At 48.3% G+C, this 25,099-nt stretch overlaps 2 protein-coding genes across 2 annotated transcripts in view; one reads left to right on the top strand and one right to left on the bottom strand.

The window, feature by feature from the left end:
- Window positions 1-8,625, bottom strand: part of LOC134037420 (ras-related protein Rap-1b-like) — a 17,982-nt gene extending 9,357 nt beyond the window's left edge. Inside the window, exon 1 of the mRNA XM_062482681.1 lies at window positions 8,481-8,625. The gene's annotated coding sequence lies outside the window, so the exon portion shown is untranslated. The remainder of the gene's footprint in view (window positions 1-8,480) is intronic.
- A 4,122-nt stretch (window positions 8,626-12,747) lies between these two features.
- mdm1 (Mdm1 nuclear protein) lies at window positions 12,748-23,789 on the top strand. The gene is made up of 14 exons (XM_062483611.1): window positions 12,748-12,887; window positions 13,360-13,468; window positions 13,980-14,485; window positions 14,631-14,756; window positions 15,386-15,607; window positions 17,730-17,872; window positions 18,627-18,723; window positions 20,114-20,289; window positions 20,454-20,627; window positions 20,759-20,841; window positions 21,609-21,736; window positions 21,829-22,060; window positions 22,950-23,015; window positions 23,148-23,789. Exons 1-14 carry the CDS (start codon window positions 12,870-12,872, stop codon window positions 23,255-23,257), a joined length of 2,190 nt encoding a protein of 729 aa, XP_062339595.1. The 5' UTR covers window positions 12,748-12,869; the 3' UTR covers window positions 23,258-23,789.
- The last annotated feature ends 1,310 nt before the right edge of the window (window positions 23,790-25,099 follow it).

The raw sequence follows: 25,099 nt of genomic DNA, 5'->3' as shown, positions 1-25,099 counted from the left end.
CTCCTTCCTCTCTCTCTGTCTGTTTGTCTGTCTGTCTGTGTTTTTCAATTCAATGCTATTCAAGATGCTTCAATGGCGTGAATATTCAGCTTAAACAGTATTGAAAAGCAAAGTCCACAAGGGCTGAAGGGATATAGAATAAGAATTCTGTTTATTCGCCATGTATGTTATACAAACACCGAATTTACTGTGGCAGGGAGGAGAGACAAGGGAGAGGAGAGAGAGGGAGAGAGAGACACATTTACATTTAGTCATTTTAGCAGACGCTCTTATCCAGAGCGACTTAGAGTAAGTACAGGGACATTCCCCCCAGACGCCAGTAGGGTGAAGTGCCTTGCCCAAGGACACAACGTCATTTGGCACAGACTTGGCGCAGGGAATTGAACCGGCAGCCTTCTGATTACTAGCCTGATTCCCTAACCGCTCAGCCACCTGACTCCCTAGGGAGGGAGGGGGAGAGAGAGGGAGAGAAACATAGAAAGGACAACATGCTTTGTGTTTCATTTTCTCTTTCTCAGTCTGTTGTTCCCTCTGTCTCCTCCTCCCTTTCCCTCCCTCTCTCTCAGGGTAGTAATTACTCTGCAGGGGGCGGGGCTTGGGGATAAGAAGTTTCCTGCTGTCAGGAAATCAGCTGAGGCCTGGGTCCACCTCCTACAGCGCCTCTCATACACACACACACACAGACAGACACACACACACACAGACACGTGTGGTAGTGTGTGTTTACACAGTGCCTCGTGTGAACCTACGCCCCTCTAAACACCTGTTTGAGCTGCGAGATCACATGACCTCCAGGTGTGATATCATCCATGGAACACTAGTATTGCCAGGCAACAGGCCGTCACAGGAGCCAATAGGATATATGCTTAAATATATATATGCTATATGCTTGTTCAAAACTGATCCAAGTTCAGCATGCTCTGAGGAATCCCCTCATAAAATATGTATATCGATTGTAAATGTATATCTGTATTTATATATACGCATATACAGTATGTATATGTGGTGAGTTTTGGTTTGTAAAGCCACAAGTGGCAGTACATTCAAATGAACACCAACAACACTAACTCTACTGATGCACAAGGATCACAATGACTCTTGCTCAGAGACTTGTTGCTCTTGTGGTTAGTGGTAACTGATTTAAATTTTTTGTACTCGCTGTGATATATTGTTTTTATTATTGTTGTTTATTTATTTTTATTTTTCACAGGTACACTTGCACTTATAGCAGTTCATGTTGTTTAATTGTAACTTGTTTAACTACATGCTCTTATGGTTCTTCCCTTTGGCACTTACTTTGGTTGTTCACAATGTGTGCTTCATGTTTTGGCTACTCACAATGTTTTGTGGCTATCTTGTTGTTATGATCAGTGACCTATGCACTTTGTAAAGCTCTCTCTTGGAAGTCGCTTTGGATAAAAGCGTCTGCTAAATGAATAAATGTAAATGTAAATGCACAAACCTGCATATCCTGAAGAGGATCACTGTGTGTGTGTGTGTGTGTGTGTGTGAGTGTGTGTGTGTACAGCCCACCCCCACACGATGAGAGAGATGGTCAATACAAGCCTATATATCCTGGAGAGGATAGGGGCATTCGATCGCCAGACGGTAGGAAGATAGAGAGATTATGTGTGTGTATGTGTGTGTGACAGCGATTGTCTGAGGGTGTGTGCATATTTGTGTGTATGAGGGTGTATGTGTGTGTGTATAGACAGGGAATGTGTGTTTGTTAGGTGTTGTTGCATCAGTCAGTGAGACAGACTGTTGGTCTGCTTTCCGGCAGTACTGCATCAAATCAATGCTCCAGCGTGTGTGTGTGTGTGTGCATGTATGTGTGTGCGTGTGTGTAGCATAATGGATTGGACCTCCTGACATCCAGTCACAGCAATAGCTGCATGAGTAATGGAACTATAATGAACTGTGACCTTAAACATTCACACACACACCAAAGCACGGATGTACATACAGGCTCATATTATATTCCTGTAGCTCCATGTTTGTGTGTGTGTGTGTATCATATCTGTGTGTGTGTGTGTGTATCATATCTCTGTGTGTGTGTGTGTGTCATATCTGTGTGTGTGTGTGTGTATCATATCTGTGTGTGTGTGTGTGTGTATCATATCTCTGTGTGTGTGTGTGTGTATCATATCTCTGTGTGTGTGTGTGTATCATATCTGTGTGTGTGTGTGTATCATATCTGTGTGTGTGTGTGTGTGTGTGTGTGTGTGTATCATATCTCTGTGTGTGTGTGTGTGTGTATCATATCTGTGTGTGTGTGTATCATATCTGTGTGTGTGTGTATCATATCTGTGTGTGTGTGTGTGTGTGTGTGTGTATCATATCTCTGTATGTGTGTGTGTGTGTGTGTATCATATCTCTGTGTGTGTGTGTGTGTATCATATCTCTGTGTGTGTGTGTGTGTGTGTGTGTATCATATCTCTGTGTGTGTGTGTGTGTGTGTATCATATCTCTGTGTGTGTGTGTGTGTGTGCGCCAGTAGTGTCAGCCAGGGACCTAACTCTGCAGCATGATGCTCCATGCCAGCAGATCTCTCCTGAATCACTGTTCTAAATGACCTCTCTTCACATCACTGGGAAAACATGAAGAGTATTAGAATCCAACAACCTTATCTCTCTCTCTCACACACACACACACACCCTTTCCTCCTGTACTTCTCTCCTCTCCTCCTTTCTGTCAAGCACTGACTTGACTATATACATACTTGATCTATGGGTGCTTACTGATGTACACACACACACACTCCAGATGCCACAGCATGCTCCAGTTGCAGAATACATTTAAACCACAAATGCTAATCTCAATGAAAAGTTGTGTGTGTGTGTGTCGGGGGGGGGGGGTGCAGGAAGCATGTGGTAATTGTGATTAGGGGGTCAGCCTCTCCCCCCAGAAGGAAATCTGATAGTTCATAAACGAGAAGAGGGAGAGAGAAGTGAAAAGGAGGAGAGAGGGAGAGAGAGAACGAGGGAAGGAGAGGGAGAGAGAGAAGGAGAGGGGGAGAGGGAGAGGAAGGGAGAAGAGAAAACAGAAGTAAGGGGGAGTCCTCTACAGGAGGAACCTAATATCTTGTGTGTGTGTGTTTCTTACTCTATTGGCAGTAGTATAGATAACAGGGCTACACATGTGTAATGATCACCCTGGTTCGCTTTCTCTCTCTCTCACACACACACACACACACACACACAGATCATCTCTACTCTCAGGATCCTGCACAGATGGAAGGAAACACCCGGCTCCCTCTCCTTATAAGGCAACAGTTCACACACACACACACAGACACACACACACACAGACTGTCGGTGTCAGCAGGCTCATGTATTGGAGACTCATGACTATACTCTCTCTCTATCCTCTCTCCTGTCTCTCTCTCTCTCTCACTCTCACAAACACGCACTGACATAAACATTTTGTAACACACACTAACACACACACACAAACACACACATACACACGCTAACACACACCTCCTCACATAGTGTCACCCACCAGCTTAGCTCACACAATGACCTGGCGACAGAGAATCTGTTGTGTGAGTGTGTGTGTTTGTGTATGTTTGAGTGTGTGTGTGAGCACCATAAATACCGGAGCATGTGTGTGCATGGCTAAGATAGCCCAGGTGATGTCGACATGGCAACGTGATGGGACATGACAGAGTCTCGTCGCTGCTCTGGGGTGGGACCACGCGCACCACTGACCTATCACACGCCTGCACACGATCCATAGATACCAGTCTGACCAATTAGAGTTCAGGGATCATAGGGAGCTCTGCTATAGGTCTGTACGGACTGTGCAGCATGTCATGAGGAGTGGCTGCCACCAGGAAACATTGAGTGTGTGTGTGTGTGTGTGTGTGCATTAATAGCTTGTTAATGTCAGTCTTTAAATTAAGCTCTTTTAAATTCCAGATGAATCTCCTGAAGTCAGGGTCTCCAGTATCTGGGACAAAAAAATTCCTCTATTTCTTTCACCTCCCTCCCTCCTCCTTCCCTCCCTCCCTCCTCCATCCCTCCCTCCCTCCCTCCTCCATCCCTCCCCCCCTTCCCCCCTCCCTCCCTCCCCCCCTGGGTGTGTTAAAGAGACAGTCAACATGTACCTCTGAGGTAAAGCCGACCAAATGTTTCGACATGTGTGTGTTGAAAAGTGAATGTAAGCTTATCCAAACAGACAGAAACACACACACACACTTCACACACACTCCAGAGTGACCCTCGGCGCTCCAGGAATCTTTTACAACTCATCTGACTTCTATTATAAACACAGGAAGATCCTAGACACACACACACACACACACCTTACACACACACACACCTTACACACACTCTCAGCTGACAAGAGCAGTGTGTTAGACCAGTCTTCAAACTATCAAACAATAAACGCAGACAACAAAACAGAGGAAAGGAGAGGGGAGGAGAGGACCTGTGAAACCAGAAGGAAGAACCAGCCAGTAAAAGGAAAACAGCCCCTGGTACTAGTCCTGTTCTTGATGCTCTGGGGACTGAAACACAGATTCCAAGAGGCCACACATTCACAGGCACAAGTGATCAAGCACAGATGTCACAGATTCACAGGCCTCACTAATCAATCACAGATGTTGAATCTAGAAGAACTCTGGTTCTGTTTCTAAACAGCAGATCATCTATTTAGAGATAGTTCTGCATCCCCTTTTTTCTCTCTCTCTCCAAACTCTCTTCCTCTCTCTCTCCCGCTCCCCCCTCCCCTCTCTCTCTCTCTCCCTCCCCTCTCTCTCCCCCTTCTCCTCTCTCTCTCTCTCCCTCCCTCTCCCCCCTCCCCTCTCTCATGTCTTTATGAGGTGCAGGTATAAAGGGCTGATAGTGAATTAGTGGCTTCATAAAACCACAGGACTGCAGGGAGCGTGACCAACACACACACCACGCACACACACACACACACACTGATGCATACACACACATCAGAGAGACTGACATCCTTGTGTGCTACACACACACACAGACACGTTATTAACATATTATACACACGCATTATTAACATATACAAACACGTTATAAATATGTAGTTAGAATGCATTAGAACTGTTTGTACAAACACACATTTCAAACATCAAAGACATTGTATAGATCCTCCCCAGAGCCCCGCCTCCTCTGCATGTCAACTAACACGTCCGCAGGTACACGCGTGATGAAAGGGACACGCAACAGTTGCCATGGTGATGAGGTGACAGGAACACGCAGGTCTAATGAGAAGACAAGTCTGTTATTAGTGGCTTACTCTCAGACATCACCTTGGGCAAGAGAGCGTCTGTGTGTGTGTGTGTGTGTGTGTGTGTGTGCGTGTGAGTGTGAGTGTGTGCGTCATATAGCCCTGTCACCCTTGCCAAAGCAGTTGTGTTGTCACTCAACCCTCCTCCTAACTTATGTTGCCAACAGGAAGTTGTGACCTAAACTAGGAAGTAGGAAGGAAGCTGGGCAAGGACAGCATGGTCCACAAGGCCACTGGTTGTCTCTGCATGTGTGTGTGTCTGTCTCCCTACCTGTCTCCTTCCCCCCCTCCCTGTCTGTCTGATAAAGTCATCTGGGCAGACCAGTGTTGACTGAGCCCAGCAGGGCTGATGAAGCCATGCTGGTGGTGCAGTCCTGCTCATCTCTGCTGCCCTGCCTGGGTGGAAACCCCTCAGGATGGTACAGTCCTGCTCATCTCTGCTGCCCTGCCTGGGTGGAAACCCCTCAGGATGGTACAGTCCTGCTCATCTCTGCTGCCCTGCCTGGGTGGAAACCCCTCAGGATGGTACAGTCCTGCTCATCTCTGCTGCCCTGCCTGGGTGGAAACCCCTCAGGATGGTACAGTCCTGCTCATCTCTGCTGCCCTGCCTGGGTGGAAACCCCTCAGGATGGTACAGTCCTGCTAATCTCTGCTGCCCTGCCTGGGTGGAAACCCCTCAGGATGGTACAGTCCTGCTCATCTCTGCTGCCCTGCCTGGGTGGAAACCCCTCAGGATGGTACAGTCCTGCTCATCTCTGCTGCCCTGTCTGGGTGGAAACCCCTCAGGATGGTACAGTCCTGCTCATCTCTGCTGCCACAGACAGAGTCAGAGCTGCAAACAGAGCTGTGTGTCAGGTGGTGTAGTAACTGGGGGGTCAGATGGCTGAGCGGTTAGGGAATCGGGCTATTAATCAGAAGGTTTCTGGTTCGATTCCCGGCCGTGCAAAATGACGTTGTGTCCTTGGCCAAGGCACTTCACCCTACTTGCCTCGGGGGGAATATCACTGTACTAACTGTAAGTCGCTCTGAATAAGAGTGTCTGCTAAATGACTAAATGTAACTGAGGAGTAACAGTGAGGTGGTGTAATAACTGAGGAGCAGCCTGCTGAAGGCGGGGTGTCTGAGTGTGTTTATCCAGAGGAGGTTCAGGGCAGCATTCCTGTTGGCCCTGGAGGACAGAGCTTCCTTCCTCTTCCTGTCTCTGGGGGGGGGGACCCACTACGTCACAGCGGGCTAGCCCGACCACAGCACTACACACACAAACACATTATCTCTCTCTCTCTCACTCACATACACACACACATACTTATATACACTCCCTCACACACACTTACAAATTCTCTCTCTCACACACACACACATATACAGTGTTCAGACAGCCTTGAACTATAGGTGCACCCAAGTATGAGCCTGGTGTATCCACACACACACAAGCACACAGAGGCCTTACACAGTCTAAACACACACAAACAAATAGAGATACAGCCTCGACACACATCCACACAAACACACACACACGGTCCTTTCTGGAGAGATAAGAGGGCTGGGCGGGGCTTCAGGACTCCTTCTGGTCACCACCACCTCAACCTCCTCACACCACTTCCTGGTTTCCTCAGGTCCTTATTGGACGACAGCACATAATGTCCCTCCCCGAAGACATGCTGATCCAATTAAGTTTTGGGGAAGGAGGTAAGCAGGGAGGCCGTAAGGAACTAGGATAACGACCCCTTGGGCCTTCTGAGACGACCCCTAGAGGCGGGGAAGTGTTACTGCAGACTCAAAGAGGGAGTGTCACATACAATGTGAGAGGTTTTCTAATAATGTGCTCTCCGACTCCTACACAACACATTTCAAAGTATTAATTTAACACCAGGAGTTCATTTAACTCGCTGAGTGTTAACATAAGTACGTTCTCTTCATCACGAACACTTCTGCTGTTAAATTAACACTTTGGCATTTGCAATGTAGGCTACTCTCTTTCCTGATTGGCCGTCAGGGGGATCAACAGAACTAGATACACGGATTAAAACATGTTATTCATATTTATATCAATGACCGGACAATAGAACGGGCACCGGGATCAGAGGCCAGCTCACGACTTAACCGTTAATCAGATGTCATGGACACGTTCAATATGTCACAATCCGTGTCTTTCTGCGGTGGTAGACGCCTCCTGACCTTGTATCTGAAACAAGAAGTTTCACATCTTCCAACCGAAAAAAACGGAACATAACACGTATCTCCGGAGAGGTTTCCAAGCAACCTGAAAAAATGAGCATTTTCGTTGTCATTCACTAACCCGCATGAACTGTAAACTATCTGTCCTAGCTTTGTGTCTCCGTCACAGTATGACAGCCGCCCCTTAGCTACACACTAAGTAGGCTACCCTCCAAACTTTTTGGCCAGAAGACTACAAATTCAGCAAACGTCTCTTTCGTGTTTAAATCTATGAAAGGGCTTCTTGTCAGTTGAAGACTGCTGATGTCTAGTAATGTCCAGCGGATCTGTTCGAGTTTGGGTCCGTTCGTGTGTTTGTTCAGAGACAGGCAAAGCCAGCTCTCTTCATCGACAAGAGCTGGGAACTAGGCGGGGCTCGAGACCAGACACATCCACCACTCTAACTGCTTTCTGCACTGAAAACGTTTACGGCAAAACACATTTGGATAGAACTGTAACGTAAAACATCGCATTGACTTGTCACGTTAACGTTTTAACTACTCGGGAGAAGGGGGACGGCGATTCAGCCTCCCAAAGAATGGGTAAAACCAGACAATCGAATAACTTTTCCATTTCCGTTGTAACTTCACCAATGCCGTTGAAGCTACAGTGTAACTAGCTACACGGTAATACCCGGGTGAAACAGCCGCCTTTAAGCATTGCTATGACGGATCACACACGTCTGAAAATACCGCCTGGTCCCCTTGCGTGCCACGGAACATATCGAATTCCAAGACAGAATAACAGCAGGCTAATTAAATTGTTGCTCTATCACTCCGCCATATTCTAGGGATTTGACCTGTTCTTCCGCAAACCCGCTGGCATGCATCTCAGAACCGGTCTCCGTTCTCTTTTGCAACACCGTAACACATTATATCAATACAGACAGCGCACGCAGGCCCCGTTACGATAGCAGGTTCTTCCATGCGGCGGAAAACGCCCCGTTTTCGGCAACAATACGGTAACAATATTGCAGCAAATCGAGCGTGTACGGATACAGTACTTACAGTTATCTGCCTGTCGCTCCGTTCAGTAGCGCCGCTCCTTCTGATCGCTGTCTCTCGCGCTCTCTCAGTCTCGGGCTGGGTGAGGTTCTCTCCTCGTCATGACGTCGCAGCCTCGGTTTCAGAGCCTCGTGCAGACTGACGGCTCCTTTAAACCAGGACACATTAGGGAGATTGTTATAATGTCAAAGATGACATTGTAACATACACACACATATATTCAGTAGATTAAGAAGTTATGAAATGCCCGGAAGTGACAGGCTGTGTTTAGATTTACCCAACAATAATTAAGAAATTGCAGTAGTTAAGCTTTGATGAGAGGAAACGGTTTTTAATATTCTCTCTGTGTGCAACTTAACGTGAACATTAAAATCCTTGATCGTCAAACACATCTGTCAAGACGCCCCCCTTTCTCTCTCTCTCTCTCTCTCTCTCTCTCTCTCTCTCTCTCTCTCTCTCTCTCACACACACACACACACACACACTCACACTGTCTCTTAAAGTCTCTCGCCCTTTCCCTCTGGAAAAAGACCCTTAGGATATCAAACAGCTCATTGAGAGCAAGAGAGGAGAGAGAGGAGAGAGACAGAGAGGGAGGGGAGAAATACAGAGAGAGAGAGAGAGAGAGAGAGAGAGAGGAGAGAGAGAGGAGAGAGGGAAGGAATGCCAAGTATTCCTGTCTGACATGGAATGCAGGCCCACTCCCTCTCTCCCTCTCCCTCTTTCTCTCCTTCCCTATCTTCCTCTCTCCTTCCCTATATTCCTCTCTCCTTTCTTCATTCCTTCCCTACCTTCCTCTCTCCTTCCTTCCTTCCTTCTCTCTCTCCTTCTCTATCTTCCTCTCATAATTCCCTCCCTCTTTATCTGATTCCATCTCTCCCTTCCCTGTATCCCCCTCCACTCTTGTCTCCCTCTCTCCTTCCCTTCCCTCCCCTCCGAAACCCTAAATACTGGAGACCATGTGGCCGCAATCACTACATAGTAAACTGCCTTACACACACACACACAGACGTGTGCATGGCATGCGCTGTGACTAGAGTGCCTCAGATACGACCTCAATCCCATATACGGCTACTATAAACAAGTGATCAGTTCTGAGTCTGTATCAGGAGCTGGACAGCTGGCTGGTCTAGATCTGGCTGGTCTAGGTCTGGCTGGTCTAGATCTGGATGGTCTAGGTCTGGATGGTCTAGGTCTGGATGGTCTAGATTTGGATGGTCTACATCTGACTGGTCTAGATCTGGATGGTCTAGATCTGACTGGTCTAGATCTGGATGGTCTAGATCTGACTGGTCTAGATCTGGATGGTCTAGATCTGGATGGTCTAGATCTGGATGGTCTAGATCTGGATGGTCTAGATCTGGATGGTCTAGATCTGGATGGTTGTCCCTCCTGACATGTCCCTGGGAGAATTCAGAGGAATTTACTCAACAGCTGTTTAAGCAGACCCCTCCCTGCTGCATCCCTCAAACCCTACTCTCCTCCCCCTTCTCTCCCTCCCCCTTCTCTCCCTCCCCCTTCACCTCCCCCTTCTCTTCTCCTTTCCTCTCTGGTTGGGGAGGCTGGAGAGGGCCGGGGAAGGCTGCCACAGAGTGAAGCTAAAGGATCCTGCTGCATGCTGCGACAGGTCTGCAACCATGAGACTGCTGACTTAACTCATACCTGAGGAACACACAAACACACACTCTAGAGTGACCTCAACTCTGTTGCATTACTATCAAGTGCCACACTCTAACTATTGCTAAACTGTCAAACACACACACACTGTATACACCCTGTAGTACTCTTATAGTATACAGACTAAAGTACTATTCTATCAAAGTCTCCATTCTTCAGTGCTGTAGTGTGTCTCTGCATCAGGGATGTGAGAGCAGGAGGGGGTGTGTTGGCCCCACCCAGACAGACACTCCACACAGGAACCGGCGGAGCTTCTCTGAGGGACGCTATTCTTAGTAACACCTTCCTGTCTTTCTTCCTTTCTTCCTGGATGGAAATGTAGGCTTTTCAGTCTTCGTCGCAAAATAACTATTTTCTCTATGTTGCCGTGACCACCATGCTAAGGGGGGTCAGGTGTCAGGGGAGATGAGGTCAGAGGTAATGAGGTCAGGGGTCAGGGATCAGGGGTGATGAGGTCAGGGGTGATGAGGTCAGGGGTGATGAGGTCAGGAGTCAGGGATCAGGGGTGATGAGGTCAGGGGTGATGAGGTCATGGGTCAGGGATCAGGGGTGATGAGGTCAGGGGTGATGAGGTCAGGAGTCAGGGATCAGGGGTGATGAGGTCAGGGGTGATGAGGTCAGGGGTGATGAGGTGGGAACAGGAGATGAAGGCAGCAGATGGAGCTGATAAAAAAGGATGGGCGTTTTCTGTGTGATGCAACTCTGGTGACAGAGATCTGAACCATTGCTCACACATACACACACACATGTTCATATAGGAGTCAGGTGGCAGAGCGGTTAGGGAAGCAGGCTTGTAATCAGAAGGTTGCCAGTTCGATTCCCGGCCGTGCCAGTTCGATTCCCGGCCGTGCCATATGAAGTTGTGTCCTTGGGTAAGGCACTTCACCCTACTTGCCTCGGGGAATGTCCCTGTACTTACTGTAAGTCGCTCTGGATAAGAGCGTCTGCTAAATGACTAAATGTAAATGTAATATACAAACACACGTTCACAGACACACACACAAACACACACACACACATAATCATAACTGTGATCCATTGTTTGTTTCACGTTTGCGTTTCCTTGACAACAGATTTCCATATGAATGACATCTGAGGAGCCAGTGATATGGATGAGGAGGAAGAGGATGATGAGGAGGAAGAGGAGGAGGAGGAAGATGAGGAGGATGAGGAGGATGAGGAGGATGAAGACGAAGATGATGAAGAGGATGAAGATTATGAAGGTTTGTGTCTGAAGGTTACTGAGAAACATGAGTGTCTTTAGAGGCCCACTCCTGATCCCTCGCAAACACACACGGGCACACACACACTCACACACACATATACACACACTGTTAATGTGTGCTTGTATGTGTTAGTAATGTGTGTGATTGTGTTGATGTATGTGTGTATGGGTTAATGTGTATTTGTTAGTAATGTGTGACTGTGTTAATAATTTTGCTGTCCAGAGGAGGTTGAGGTTGTGAGATGTCTCATCTTCTCTCTCTCTCTCTCTCTCTCTCTCTCTCTCTCTCTCTCTTCTCTCTCTCTCTCTCTCTCTCTCTCTCTCTCTCTCTCTCTCTCTCTCTCTCTCTCTCTCTCTCTCTCTGTCTCTGTCTCTGTCTCTGTCTCTGTCTCTGTCTCTGTCTCTCTCTCTCTCTGTATCTCTGTGTCTCTGTCTCTCTTTTTTCTCTCTTTATCTGTCTCTTTTTCTCTTGATCTTTATCTAAACTTTCTCCGACTTGAAAATATTTATTTATTGCGTTCTCGCTCTTTCTCTCTCTCGCTCTCTCTCGCTCTCTCTTTCTCTCTCTCTCTCTCTCTCTCTCTCTCTCTCTCTCTCTCTCTCTCTCTCTCTCTCTCTCTCTCTCTCTCTCTCTCTCTCTCGCTCTCTCTCTCTCTCCGAGGAGGAGGAGGGATATCAAAGCCTTTGTTGCCAGGTTACAGCTGGGGCATCAATAGCATGTTCACCTTCTAATTATCCACTGATAATTAACAGAATAAACATTCACTTCCTCCCCTCCCTTCCTCTCCCCTCCCCTTCTCTCCTCTCCTCTCCTCTCCTCTCCTCTCCTCTCCCCTCCCCTCCCCTCCCCTCCAGCGGGTGAATTGAGTCTCTTTGTGACCTCTGACCCCCGGTCAGACCCAGACAGAGTGTGTTTGTGTCAGAACGCCTCACAATCAGAGTATTGATTAGAACGGAGGGGGAATCAACAGGCGCCTGTGTGTTGGTGTTTCTGTGTGCATGTGTGTAAGATTGTGTCATGTGTATGAGTGTGTGTTAGAGTGAGTCATTTGGTATTTGGTTTCCTCATGGAGTGAATGGGTCATCTCTCCTTCAAAACAAATAGAACCCTGGCCATACATAGAGAGAGAGACAGAGTGTGTGTGAGAGAGACAGAGCGAGATAGAAACTGAGAGAAAAATAGATTGGAGAAAGAGAGAGAGGACGAGGACCTCAAAGTTGATGAATCAGTCAGACGTTTGCTACCAAAAAATTCAACAACATCGGCATCTAGCGGCATTTGTAAGCAACGCATTCAACTAACGCTTTTTTTTATTGTGGTGAAAAGCCTTGAACACGCATGCGCACGTCAAGACGCTTCAAGCTTTGCCAAGGCAACGAGGGCTTTACTTTAACCGACTCCTGCAGAAACAACATTAGATTGATAGCTAATTGCTTTATAAAGATCACAAAATCTCCGTAAGCCCGAAGTCGGCTAATACTTTAGGAAAATGCCGGTGCACTTCAAGGTAAATAATGAAACGACAGAATTTTTACGTCAGAATCAAAATTATTTAAGCACCAGTTACAACCCTGTTTGTTAGCAAACTAGCTAGCTTTTACGTCATCACGTCGATAGAAGAACTTTCGAAAATAGCAACATAATGTACGTTTCATACAATTATCATGGATCTGTGGCGACAGTCCAACGCAGCATACTTTAGCAAGCCATAACAATAAAATTAACCTCTTTAGCGAAAGAGAGAATAGCGCTTTGCTTAGGCTACTGCACAGGATTTGCATTAGTATAATCCAGATAATAGTAATACCACTTCGATCAGTCTGATTATATTAAACCTGGAACCAGATAGCTAATTAGGTACACAGGCAGATATCCTGCAGCTGGAGTCTACTGACTTTAAATGGACGGTTCACCGTGATACTGTCTGTAATATCGTGTGTGTGTGTGTGCGCGTGTGTGTGCGCGCGTGTGTTCCACAGGGAACTACAGAGTATCAGAATAAATTCAAGGCTGGGCGGGTATCTCGGTCCAGGAGCACCTCTCCTCACCACCCCCCTGCCCTGGCAGGTCTACGCTCTGACGAGCTGGGTGAGGATGTGTGTGACAGTGTCTGTGGGCTTGTGTCTGTGGGGAAGGGAAGGGGGCAAGTTTTCATTTAAACCTGCAGTGTGAGAGTAAAGCAGAGTACAATAGTACAATAGTATAGTAGAGTCGTTATTAAGTACTCATCAATGATGCAAACCTTTTTTTTCGAAAATATATTTTCAACTTTTCAAAACTTTTAGTAAAAAATAAATAATTTTAAATTATTTTCTTCCACAACTTTTTTCGAAAATATTTATTCAACCTTTCTAAACTTTTTTTTCTCATCAATGATGCAAACTCTTTATTTTATTTTGTAACTTTGTTTAGAAAATATTTGTTCACAACACCAAAACATTTTTTTCAAAACCTTTTTCACAAATATTTTCTAACCTTTCTAAACGTCTTTTTCATCAATGATGCAGTCTTTTATATATTTACTTCCAGTTTTGTATTTTTTTTGTGTACAACATTTCCATAATCTTAAGGAGTGTGTCTGCGTGTGTGTGTCCTCCAGGCATCATCAGAGAGCCTCAGTTCCTGGCCAGGAGGAAGGTGTTGTCCCACCAGCACCTTCCCCTGGTGTCCAGCTCCCTCATCTGGGACTCAGACCCCCGTCAGGGAACAGCCACGCCCTCACCCTGCACCCCTCAAAGACCCTCTCCTGCCCCAGGACCTGCCCCAGCCCCTCAAAGACCCTATCCTGCCCCAGGACCTGCCCCAGCCCCTCAAAGACCCTCTCCTGTCCCAGGACCTGCCCCAGACCCTCAAAGACCCTCTCCTGCCCCAGGACCTGCCCCAGCCCCTCAAAGACCCTCACTGGCCCCAGCCGTGGCCCCATCCCTGGCCCCAGCCGTGGCCCCGGCCTCACCAGAGCATGTGCAGACCCCAGAGGCCCCCCGGGGCCCCAGACCCCCTGGCCCCCAGTCTCACCCCACACCCCCACCCTGTGCCCTGATTGGCCAGGCACAGCGCAGACCTCCCATGGCGACGGAGGAAGGACAGAGTGGAGCTGTGAATGGGGTCTGTGAGCACTGAATAACACGTTATTCATGTTATTTATTGTGTTGGTGTTATTGATGGTGTTATTGATGGTGTTATTGATGGTGTTATTGATGGTATTATTGATGGTGTTATTGATGGTGTTATTGATGGTGTTATCGACCAGGTGCTCAGGAGGAAGGCAGGTTTGAGGTCGTCAGGTCGGAGGGTGGGGCTCCACAGCTCTGAGTACAGCAGGCAGTTCCTGTGGAGAACCACCGCGGCTCGCTCCCCCCTGCTGGCGGCAGAACAGGTGAGAACACCTGGAGAACCCTGTGGAGAATGTGTGAGAACACCTGTAGAACCTTCTGGAGTACATGCCAGAACACCTTTAGAACCCACCGGAGAACTTGTGAGAACACCAGGAGAACCTTCTGGAGTCTGTGTGAGAACACCTGTGGAACCTTCTGGAGAACATATTAGAACACCTGTAGAACCTTCTGGAGAACATATTAGAACACTTGTAGAACCTTCTGGAGAACATGTGAGAACACCTGTAGAACCGGACAGTGCCTTTCTGCTCGCTGCAGAACAGGTGAGCATCTTAATAACACCTAGATGAAACCGCTACAAACCTCCATGCAGTCCCTGGAGGTTGGCCCTCTGGTCGCGGAGGTTGGCCCTCTGGTCGCCTTCTCTGCCCTCAGCCAGCAGAGGGTGCTAGAGAGCTGTCTGTCTGCTGGGGCTTTAGACTGGATGCTGACATGCTAACATGAAGGATGATGTGTTGTAATCTAGCATGCCGGCAGGATGTAAAAAGGGTTGTGATGGAGCATGCTAGCATGAAGTACAATGTGTAGCATGCTAACATGCTAGCTAGCATAAAGTGCAATGGCTTGTAAACGGAGCATGCTAACATGCTCCGTCACACATCTGTCCCAGGTGCTGCAGCCCAGCCACAAGACTGTCCGGCCGGCCAAGCCCCGCCCAGCAACGGTGGAGACAGAGTACCAACGGAACTTCAAAGGTTCCCCCCCGCAGCGAGCCCCACGGTACCGCCGGACCCTGGAGCACGGGGAGGCCACGCTGTTCCAACCGGAGGACGTTCCCCCTGAGAAGCCGGCCAAGGTAGCGGAACACCCCAGAATAGCAGGGACAGGGAAGGTAGAATAACGTCCACTCTTATGATTGGCCGAGGTCTAGATACGAGGCTTGATAATTTAACAATTATGTAATCTAATGTAAATCAATAATAATAATAACAATAACACAATACTAGTTAGTGAGAATAATCATTATTATTTAATCTAAATAGGTTCATAATCATTGTTATATCAATAATAAAATCTAAATCAATCATAACTAGAGAGGGGACAATTTCTGTGGAAATTGTAGGGTGTGCTTGCTTGCGTCGGTTGCAGGTGGGTCCGTCCCCTTAAGTTTTCTCCTTCTAGTGATATTTTCAAGCATTTAGCCTACTCCTTATTGCATAACTCATTAAGAACCCCCTTTGAAACAAGCTATTGTAACAACGTTGTCACCGGCAGTATTTCAGATGGAATCGCGATTCAAACAGTACCATCTACCAACTGAAAATATGCCCCCAAAAACATAAATAAGCTTGACATTTATTTAGGGGGAAATGGCTAAAGCGCTGGAAATGAGAATGTTTCTTTTGACATAAAGTTTAGGCTGTGGCATTGAAGACAGCGACGCACGACACAAGCTTGAGTTTAAATACATTATTTAATGTGACATTACTTACTGTACATGCAAGTCTTGATTTGCTTAAATGTAACCTACATGTGCTGCTAGTACACCACGGCACGATACAATACTCGCTGTGCAACAGCACATCTATGCACGTTGTATCCATGCGTCGTTGCTAACGTGTGCTGACGTTGTGACGTAGGCTAGCACTGAGTTCCCTTTGTTGACACAAGGCACTTTTTTAATTTCAGCATAAACCGTGCAACAGAACATAAATAAAAATACAAGAAACGCATTTGCTACCAAGACGAAACTTTTGACACCTAGGTTGTCTATGTAGTCCAAATATTGACGGATCCTTAGGGGGGCAAAAATAATAATAATAATAATCAGATATATGTGAGAGAACAAAGGTTGTGCCCTTGCCGAGGGCAAAGCACACCCAATTATAGTTATGTGATCTAATCCAAGTCCAAAAATTTTTCTCACATAAAACATTTGTTGTATTGACGTGTTCCGCCCACAGGGGGCACTGTTGGCCCCCAGAAATCTTGTCCCTCTATGTCACCATGTGGCTCATTAGCAGATGCTTTACTCCTCAGCAACTTACAAACACTTCATATACAGTATATAACACAGCAGAGGATCAGAAGTGCGTAGTTCTAAAAGTATGTCAGTGGTCAGAGCCAAGGAACAATCTTGTCTGTTGTTACCAGACACAGCGCACAGTAACCACATCTCATCTTGTGTCCTTGGGCAAGGCACTTCACCCTACTTGCCTCGGGGGAATGTCCCTGTACTTACTTTAAGTCGCTTTTGATAAGAGCGTCTGCTAAATGACTAAATGTAAATGTAAATGTAAACACAACATAGTACCTTGGGTGCGACACCATTTTTTAAATTTTGGGTGCAGTCTCTTGCGAGACTGGTACAACAGGATCATAAGGAAGGGAGAAATTCCCAGTTATTACTAGCAGTACTGCTGTATGACTAGCAGTACTGCTGTGATGTCCTGCTTTCAGTGGCCTCAGGCCGAATGAACAGTCCTTAGTGGACTACAGTAGTTACTGTATGTGTGAGTTACTGTATGTGTGAGTTACTGTATGTGTGAGTTACTGTACGTGTGAGTTACTGTATGTGTGAGTTACTGTACGTGTGAGTTACTGTACGTGTGAGTTACTGTACGTGTGAGTTACTGACTCTGTGTGTAAGACTGTGTGTAAGACTCTGTGTGTAAGACTCTGTGTGTCTCTGCTCTGTGAGCGAAAGAAATTCTACATTCCACACTGAAGGAAGCAGGCCTACCAGTACTTTGATAAAGGCTATGTGGTACGTGTAGTGCGTGGTGTGTGTGTGTGTGCTGGTTTGTGTGGCGTGTGTGTGTGTGTGCGGTTCCTGGAGAGTACAGACGGATAAGAGGATAAGAGGAGAGTATCGCTCCTGTAAGGTCAAGTATTCCAGACTGGTTCTACAGGTGGTAAACCAAACTTCCCCTAGGTGTGTGTGTGTGTGTGTGTAAGTGTGTGTGTGTGTGTGTGCAGACGATAATTCTTGTTCGTTTCCATGGTGATATCAGAGCAAGAGGAAGAAGAGAAGGGAAGAGAAGGAGAGGAAGCAAAGCCCCCAACAGGAAGTTGCAGCTATGGTGAACGAGAGTCCGCAACAGGAAGTGAGGTCACTCTCCCCTCAGAAGCCTGTTCCTTCCCATGGAGCGCTGAGGTGAGGGAAGTTCAAGTGTGTGTTGTGTGTGGTGTAGATGTGTGTGGTGTGTGTTGTGTAGATGTGTGTGGTGTGTGTTGTGTAGATGTGTGTGGTGTGTGTGGTGTGTTGTGTAGATGTGTGTGGTGTGTTGTGTAGATGTGTGTGGTGTGTGTGGTGTGTTGTGTAGATGTGTGTGGTTTGTTGTGTAGATGTGTGTGGTGTGTTGTGTAGATGTGTGTGCTGTGTAGATGTGTGTGGTGTGTGTGGTGTGTTGTGTAGATGTGTGAGGTGTGTGGTGTGTGTTGTGTAGATGTGTGTGGTGTGTGTTGTGTAGATGTGTGTGGTGTGTGTGGTGTGTTGTGTAGATGTGTGTGGTGTGTGTGGTGTGTTGTGTAGATGTGTGTGTGGTGTGTAGATGTGTGTGGTGTGTGTGGTGTGTTGTGTAGATGTGTGTGTGGTGTGTAGATGTGTGTGGTGTGTTGTGTAGATGTGTGTGTGGTGTGTAGATGTGTGTGTGGTGTGTAGATGTGTGTGGTGTGTGGGGTGTGTTGTGTAGATGTGTGTGGTGTGTTGTGTAGATGTGTGTGTGGTGTGTAGATGTGTGTGTGGTGTGTAGATGTGTGTGGTGTGTGTGGTGTGTTGTGTAGATGTGTGTGGTGTGTTGTGTAGATGTGTGTGTGGTGTGTTGTGTAGGTGTGTGTGGTGTGTTGTGTAGATGTGTGGTGTGTTGTGTAGTTGTGTGTGTTGCGTCTCATGGTCTCTCTCTCTCCAGGAAGGTGAGGTCAGAGTACGACTCCAGCTTCCGCTCTCCGATCTGCTACAGATACCAGGGTGGAGTCTGGGTGAAGGCTGCCACTGCACGAGAGGAGGTGGGCTGGGGGTGGAGTCTGGGTCAAGAGGAGAGGAGGTGGGCTGGGGGTTGGGTCGGGGTGAGGGTGGTGTTGGGACTGGGGTTGAGGTTGGGGCTAAGGCTGAGGGTGAGCCTGGGGTTGGGACTGGGGTTGGGACTGGGGCTGGGGCTGGGTCGAGGCTGGGTCGAGGCTGGGTCGAGGCTGGGTTGGGGCTGTGTCGAGGCTGGGTTGGGGCTGTGTCTGGGGATGGAGAGCTTGCAGCAGACATCAGTGTCCTGATTCCAGCTGTTTACCTGTGTGTTCCTGTCCCACTTCCAGGGGGGGAACTGTGGCTCTAGTAACATGTGGTTCCAAGAGGTAACACTCGAGACTGTGTGTGTGCTGGTAGTGTGTGTGTGTGCTGGTAGTGTGTGTGTGTGCAGGAAGTGTGTGTGTGTGCAGAAAGTGTGTGTGTGTACTCTGCCTTTTTATATGTCAGTGCTGGCTTGCTGGCTTGCTGGCTGGCTTGCTGGCTTGCTGGCTTGCTGGCTGGCTTGCTGGCTTGCTGGCTGGCTTGCTTGCTTGCTGGCTGGCTTGCTGGCTGGCTTGCTGGCTGGCTTGCTGGCTGGCTTGCTGGCTGGCTTGCTTGCTGGCTGGCTTGCTGGCTGGCTTGCTGGCTTGCTGGCTGGCTTGCTTGCTTGCTGGCTGGCTTGCTGGCTTGCTGGCTGGCTTGCTGGCTGGCTTGCTGGCTGGCTGGCTTGCTGGCTGGCTTGCTGGCTGGCTTGCTTGCTTGCTGGCTGGCTTGCTGGCTGGCTTGCTGGCTGGCTGGCTTGCTTGCTTGCTGGCTGGCTGGCTTGCTTGCTTGCTGGCTGGCTTGCTGGCTGGCTGGCTTGCTGGCCGGCTTGCTTGCTTGCTGGCTGGCTGGCTTGCTGGCTGGCTGGCTGGCTTGCTGGCCGGCTTGCTTGCTTGCTTGCTGGCTGGCTGGCTGGCTGGCTGGCTTGCTGGCCGGCTTGCTTGCTTGCTGGCTGGCTGGCTTGCTGGCTGGCTTGCTTGCTTGCTGGCTGGCTGGCTTGCTGGCCGGCTTGCTTGCTTGCTTGCTGGCTGGCTGGCTTGCTGGCTGGCTTGCTTGCTTGCTGGCTGGCTGGCTTGTTGGCTGGCTGGCTGGCTTGCTGGCTTGCTGGCTGCCTAGTCGGTCTGTGTTTGCTGGCTGGTTTGCTGACAGGCTGACTGCCAGTAGTCAGTGTTGATCCTTGATTGATGTGTATGTGTGTATATATATATATGTGTGTGTGTGTATATATATGTGTGTGTGTATATGTATATGTGTGTATATATATATGGGTGTATGTGTATATACTGTATTTGTGTGTATATCTGTGTATATTAGTGCATATAGATGTGTGTGTGTGTGTGTGTTGTGTGGCGGCAGGTGCAGGAGCTGAGGAACAAGGCAGAGGCCTACAGGAAGAGGGCATGGGGTACCCACTTCTCCCGCCTCCACCTGAACCAGATCCTGTCAGAGCAGACTCACCTGTGGGAGCCCTCCACCTCCTCCACCTCCTCCTCCTCTCTCAGCCCCACCATCGAGGCCCTGGACCTGGCCAGGTCTGTCACACCTCACCTGAACACCTTTCACCTGAACACCTTTCACCTGAACACCTTTCACCTGAACACCTTTCACCTGAACACCTTTCACCTGAACACTCCACAGCTGAACACTACACAGGTGTGTAGAGTATATCCGTGTGTGTGTGTGTGTGTGTGTGCAGGGTGGGCAGCAGCTCCAGTGCTGGCCCTCTGACTCCGGGGTCCAGCAGGAAGAGCTCCACAGGGGGGGCCGAGGCCCCTGGCCCCCCCACCCTGCCTGTTCAGAGGAAGCTAGCCTGGGGGGAGGAGCAGGAGGAGCAGGAGGAGCAGGAGGAGCAGGAGGAGGAATATGATGAGTAGGTGGTTGTTGTCGTTCTGACTGATGGAAGGGATTATATCTGTTATTGTCTGTCTGCCTGTTCCCAGGTTAATGTATGTGTGTGTGTGTGTATGTGTGTATTCCTCAATGTGTGTGTGTGTGCTCCAGGGAGGAGGGCAGACTAGCCACCCCTCAGGTGAAGATCAGGCCCAAGCAGAGGACACATCATGACAGGACCACCCCTGCTACCGGTACACACACACACGCACGCACGCACGCACGCACACACACACACAGCATGTAGACCATGCTCCTGACAGTGCTTCCGAGAGCTGACGCTCTGCTCTCTGACCTGCTGACCTGCAATTTCACACTGAGTAGAGAGGAGATGGAAGTTAAGTATGTCAACAGTCAGAACTAGCTTCCTGTACCTCTCCCCCCCTCCCCCTCTCCCTCCCTCCCCCCCTCCCCCTCTCCCCCTCTCCCTCCCCCCCTCCAGCTCTCCCTGTCACAGCATCACAGCACACTTTCATATCCCAACTCAACATTTCTCATGACGTGTTGAAGAATGCTGTATGCAGGGTTCGTACAAGGTGCTTGAAGTGCTTAAAGTGCTTGAAGTGCTTGAATTTGAGTGATCCGCGCCATGTGTGTGAGGTCTTAGAGACAGCCGTCTGATAAACACACTGCTGGCCATCTCAAATCAAAGAACAAAAGGAAAAGAAAATCACTTGCTGCTCTTGATTAAATAACATTTGTAGCTTTAGGATAATTAGCTTTAGGATTAATAAGGATTAATTTTAAGTAAATGAAGTATATGTTTAATAAATGAGATCTCTGATTGTAGTCCTTGAAAACCCCCCAAAATAGTGCTTGAAAAGTCCTTGAAAGGCCTGGAATTTCATTATACAGTATCTGTACGAACTCTGTGTATGTTTAAAATGTTTGCCTGTTTGTTTCTGTATGTGTTACTGTGTGTGTGTGTTACTGTGTGTGTTTGCGCGTGTGTGTGTGATAGGTGGGGCTCTCCTGGTGTCACCCCCCAAACAGAAGAGGGGTGTGTGTGAGAGTGATGCCCCCCTGGGTGAACCCCTCTCCCCCTACAGGCACCTAGCTGTCAGGACGCCCCAGAAACACCCACACCAGGTCAGGAGCAGCCTGTGTGTGTGTGTGTGTGTGTGTGTGTGTGGGGGGGGGGGGTTGTGTGAGCCCCCTCTGACCCCCTCCTCCATCCCCAGGCTGGAAGCCCCCCTGGGGGCCCCTCAGCAGCTGGGGTGGCCACGGTAGACCCGCTCCCCCTCAGAGAGGAGGCCTGCTCTGGGCAGAGCCCCCCCCAGAGCCTTTCCCAGGACCCCCCAGCCTCCAGACCCCCCAAGAAGGCAGCCACCAGCCTGCGACCACCCCAGCCCGGCCCTCCTCCAGCCAACCGCATCCAGGGAACTCTAAGGAACCCAGAGTTCCAGCACAATGGTGATGATGGTGATGATGATGATGATGAAGGAGATGAAGGCGATGAGGGAGGGCTTCCAGTATCAGGGCTGTGGAGGAGTGTGACCTGGATGTGCAGGCCAGCATGATGTCACCATATTAGACAAACCCACACCATTAACCGGCTGTATGTGTGTCACTGTCAGACAAGCAGACAGACAGACAGACAGACAGACAGACAGACACACAGACAGGCAGACAGACAGACAGACAGGCAGACAGGCAGACAGACACAGACAGACAGACAGACAGACAGACAGACAGACAGACAGACAGACAGTTACTGTCACAGAGAGGGGGAGGGCGGTTACCATCATCAGGTTCTTTTGTTTCTGGGTCAGACTGCAAGAGGATGTTGAGGATGGGGTATACCCTCTACTCTCTACTCTCTACTTTACTACTCTACTACTCTACTACTCTACTCTCTACTCTACTCTACTCTCTAAGGAAGGACTGGTGTTCTCTGATTCCCATGCTTCTCTGTAACCAGGAAGAGAAAGATGAGAAACACTTATTGCTGTAATTCAGTTCCACAGGGACTGTATTGAGACAGATCCCCAGACACAGAGCCAGGAAGAGGCTGGATGGGTCACCTCTCTGGCCCTCTCAGTAGGCTGGGGCTGGGGCTGACTCAGACACCTGACACTGGAAGGCTTTCTGCAGGGGATTCCTCTCAGTAGCCTGGCCTGGGGCTGGGCCTGGGCCTGGGGCTGACTCAGACACCTGACACTGGAAGGATTTCTGCAGAGGATTCTTCTTCCTCTCCATCTCCTGAATTTTCTCTTCCTTCTCTCGCAGGCGAACCTGTAGTGGGACCATTAGTTTCCTGTAGGTGTTGGGTGACGGTGGGGGTGTGTTCTTGTGTGTGTAGGTAATCTGGGGGTGAGGATGTCTGAGGTGATGCTGGTTAGGCCCGGAGCAGCGACATCAGAGGATGGTAAATCAGAACTCTGGGATGAAGCAAAACACAACAATAATCTGATACTGGACGTTCCAGAAGAGGTCAATCCTTTATTTGTCTTTGTCTCTCTCTCTCATGCTGTTCTGTCTCTCTTTCTCCGTTGCCAAGACGACCGCATGTCGGAGATGTCCTGGCGTTCTGCAGGCTCCTGCGCCATGGCGACGGCGGTGCTGGAGCGCGCTCAGAAGAGACGAGAGGAGTTCTGGGGGAAGAGATGACCTCTCTTGACCTCCGACCTCTAGCTGACCTCTTCCTGTTTCCCCTTTAGGGGTTAAGATTTTATGAACTTCACCCTGGATGTCAAAGTTCAGTACTGACCCAGCCATGACCCTACAACACACACACACACATGCACAAACACATATGCATACACACACGCACACACACACACAGGGAGTCAGGCCTGGTGCTATTTCTGACGTGTGAGATTGAATGAAGAGACTTTGATTCTAGAGGTGTGTGAGAATCGTCCTGATAGTGTTTCTTTTTGTAGTTAGTTTTATATTGAAAAACGATCTGTCTGTATCCACTGACTGGTAAGAGCTGAGAGGTTAAGCACGTCAACAGTCAAACTAGCTTCCTGTACCTCTCACCCCCTCCCTCCATCCCTCCTCTCCCTCCATCTCTCCATCTCATCCATTAGCAGGTGTGCTAATTATGCAAAGAAATCAACAGGGATGTTGCGGTGACCTGCTGTGTGATTCTCTACTGTAAATGGTGTAGACTCTAGGCCCCAGAGGCTCAAATACCAAATAAATATTTGAAACATACAATAAATCCTATGTTGTGTCATTTCTATACATGTTGAAAGTTGTAGCTCATGTTGGTGCTGCAGTCCTTCCTGTAGCACCCAGCTGGGATGCTTTCCTAGACTGTGACAATTTAGAGTCTCCCAAGAAATTTACTACATAATTATTTAACCCTCATCCTTGATCCAACATATATCACGCACATTTTTTTTAATCAAGAATGAACACTTCATGAAGACAACTTTTCTTAGCTCAATATTCACGTATTTATTTTTTAAGGGATGTAATTAAAGTGATCTGAAAGCAAGTAAAAGTTTATACTGACAAAGCTAATGACAACATCAAGGTATGCGGACCGGACAGAAAACAGCATGTTGCGTCTGCAGAAGCTGGATCGACAACCCGTTTTCCACAATGAATGGAACACGATTTATATAATAATCATAACTCGCTTCATCGGTTTCTGTAATGTAAGTTATTAAACAACGTTGTGTCGTCCTGCTCCGTGACGTGAAAATAAACAGCATCTTGGCCAGTGTGCTCAGTATTGGTGAGCAGGGCACGCCGCAGAAGTTCCCCCCATTACAATAAGATAAGATTATACATGTTTAGATCGGGCGATACTGCAGCACTGCACTGACTTCCTCCTCCGCGCGCTGCTCTTGCGAGCTCACCTGGCAACAGCAGGTGTTAATCGCACCTGGAATGGCCGCGCTATTGTCCACACGAGAACACGAGTACACCGTGAGAGACGATTTTTTTTTCTGCTCGTGTTTAAACGCCTGACGGGCGGGGCTTATTATTTCATCACCGGGAAATTCACACAAGTATTTTGCGTTAGCTGACAATATTTCCCCTGATGATGTAATGATGGACATCCTGTGTTGAAATAGATCAGGCTACACAGCAATACTCTGACTCAGGTGTGTATGTGTGTATGCGTGTGTGTGTGTGTGTGTGTGTGTGTGTGTGTGTGTGTGTGTGTGTGTGTGTGTGTGTGTGTGTGTGTGTGTGTGTGTGTGTGTGAGAGAGAGAGAGAGAGGCCGGGCCAGAGATGGGCGGGGGGATTTCGCCTAACCTATTTTGACAGAAGGAAGTGCTGTGCTGTCATCTTCATCCTAAAGGACTATAAATACGATCTCTGCACAGGTAAACAACATGAAACCTCCAGATCCACAGGTAAGAACACATCTCTAAACTTGTCGGAGTAATCAGAACTTAATTGTTCTTCTTTATACTATCTTTGTATGAGAGATTGAGTTTTGTTCTTTTATTTCAAACCAGGTGAACGGTGATATTCTACTTGCTTAT

This window comes from Osmerus eperlanus, chromosome 17 (assembly GCF_963692335.1).
Source record: "Osmerus eperlanus chromosome 17, fOsmEpe2.1, whole genome shotgun sequence".
Taxonomy (NCBI): Eukaryota; Metazoa; Chordata; class Actinopteri; order Osmeriformes; family Osmeridae; genus Osmerus; species Osmerus eperlanus.
This window is presented reverse-complemented; position numbering and strand designations above follow the sequence as displayed.

Bases quoted from the DNA above. Each gene is read 5' to 3' on its own strand.
- mdm1 (XM_062483611.1), top strand. The intron at 15,608-17,729 runs GTAGAATAACGT...TGGTGATATCAG, and splicing joins GAATAGCAGGGACAGGGAAG to AGCAAGAGGAAGAAGAGAAG. The intron at 23,016-23,147 runs GTAAATCAGAAC...TCCGTTGCCAAG, and splicing joins AGCAGCGACATCAGAGGATG to ACGACCGCATGTCGGAGATG.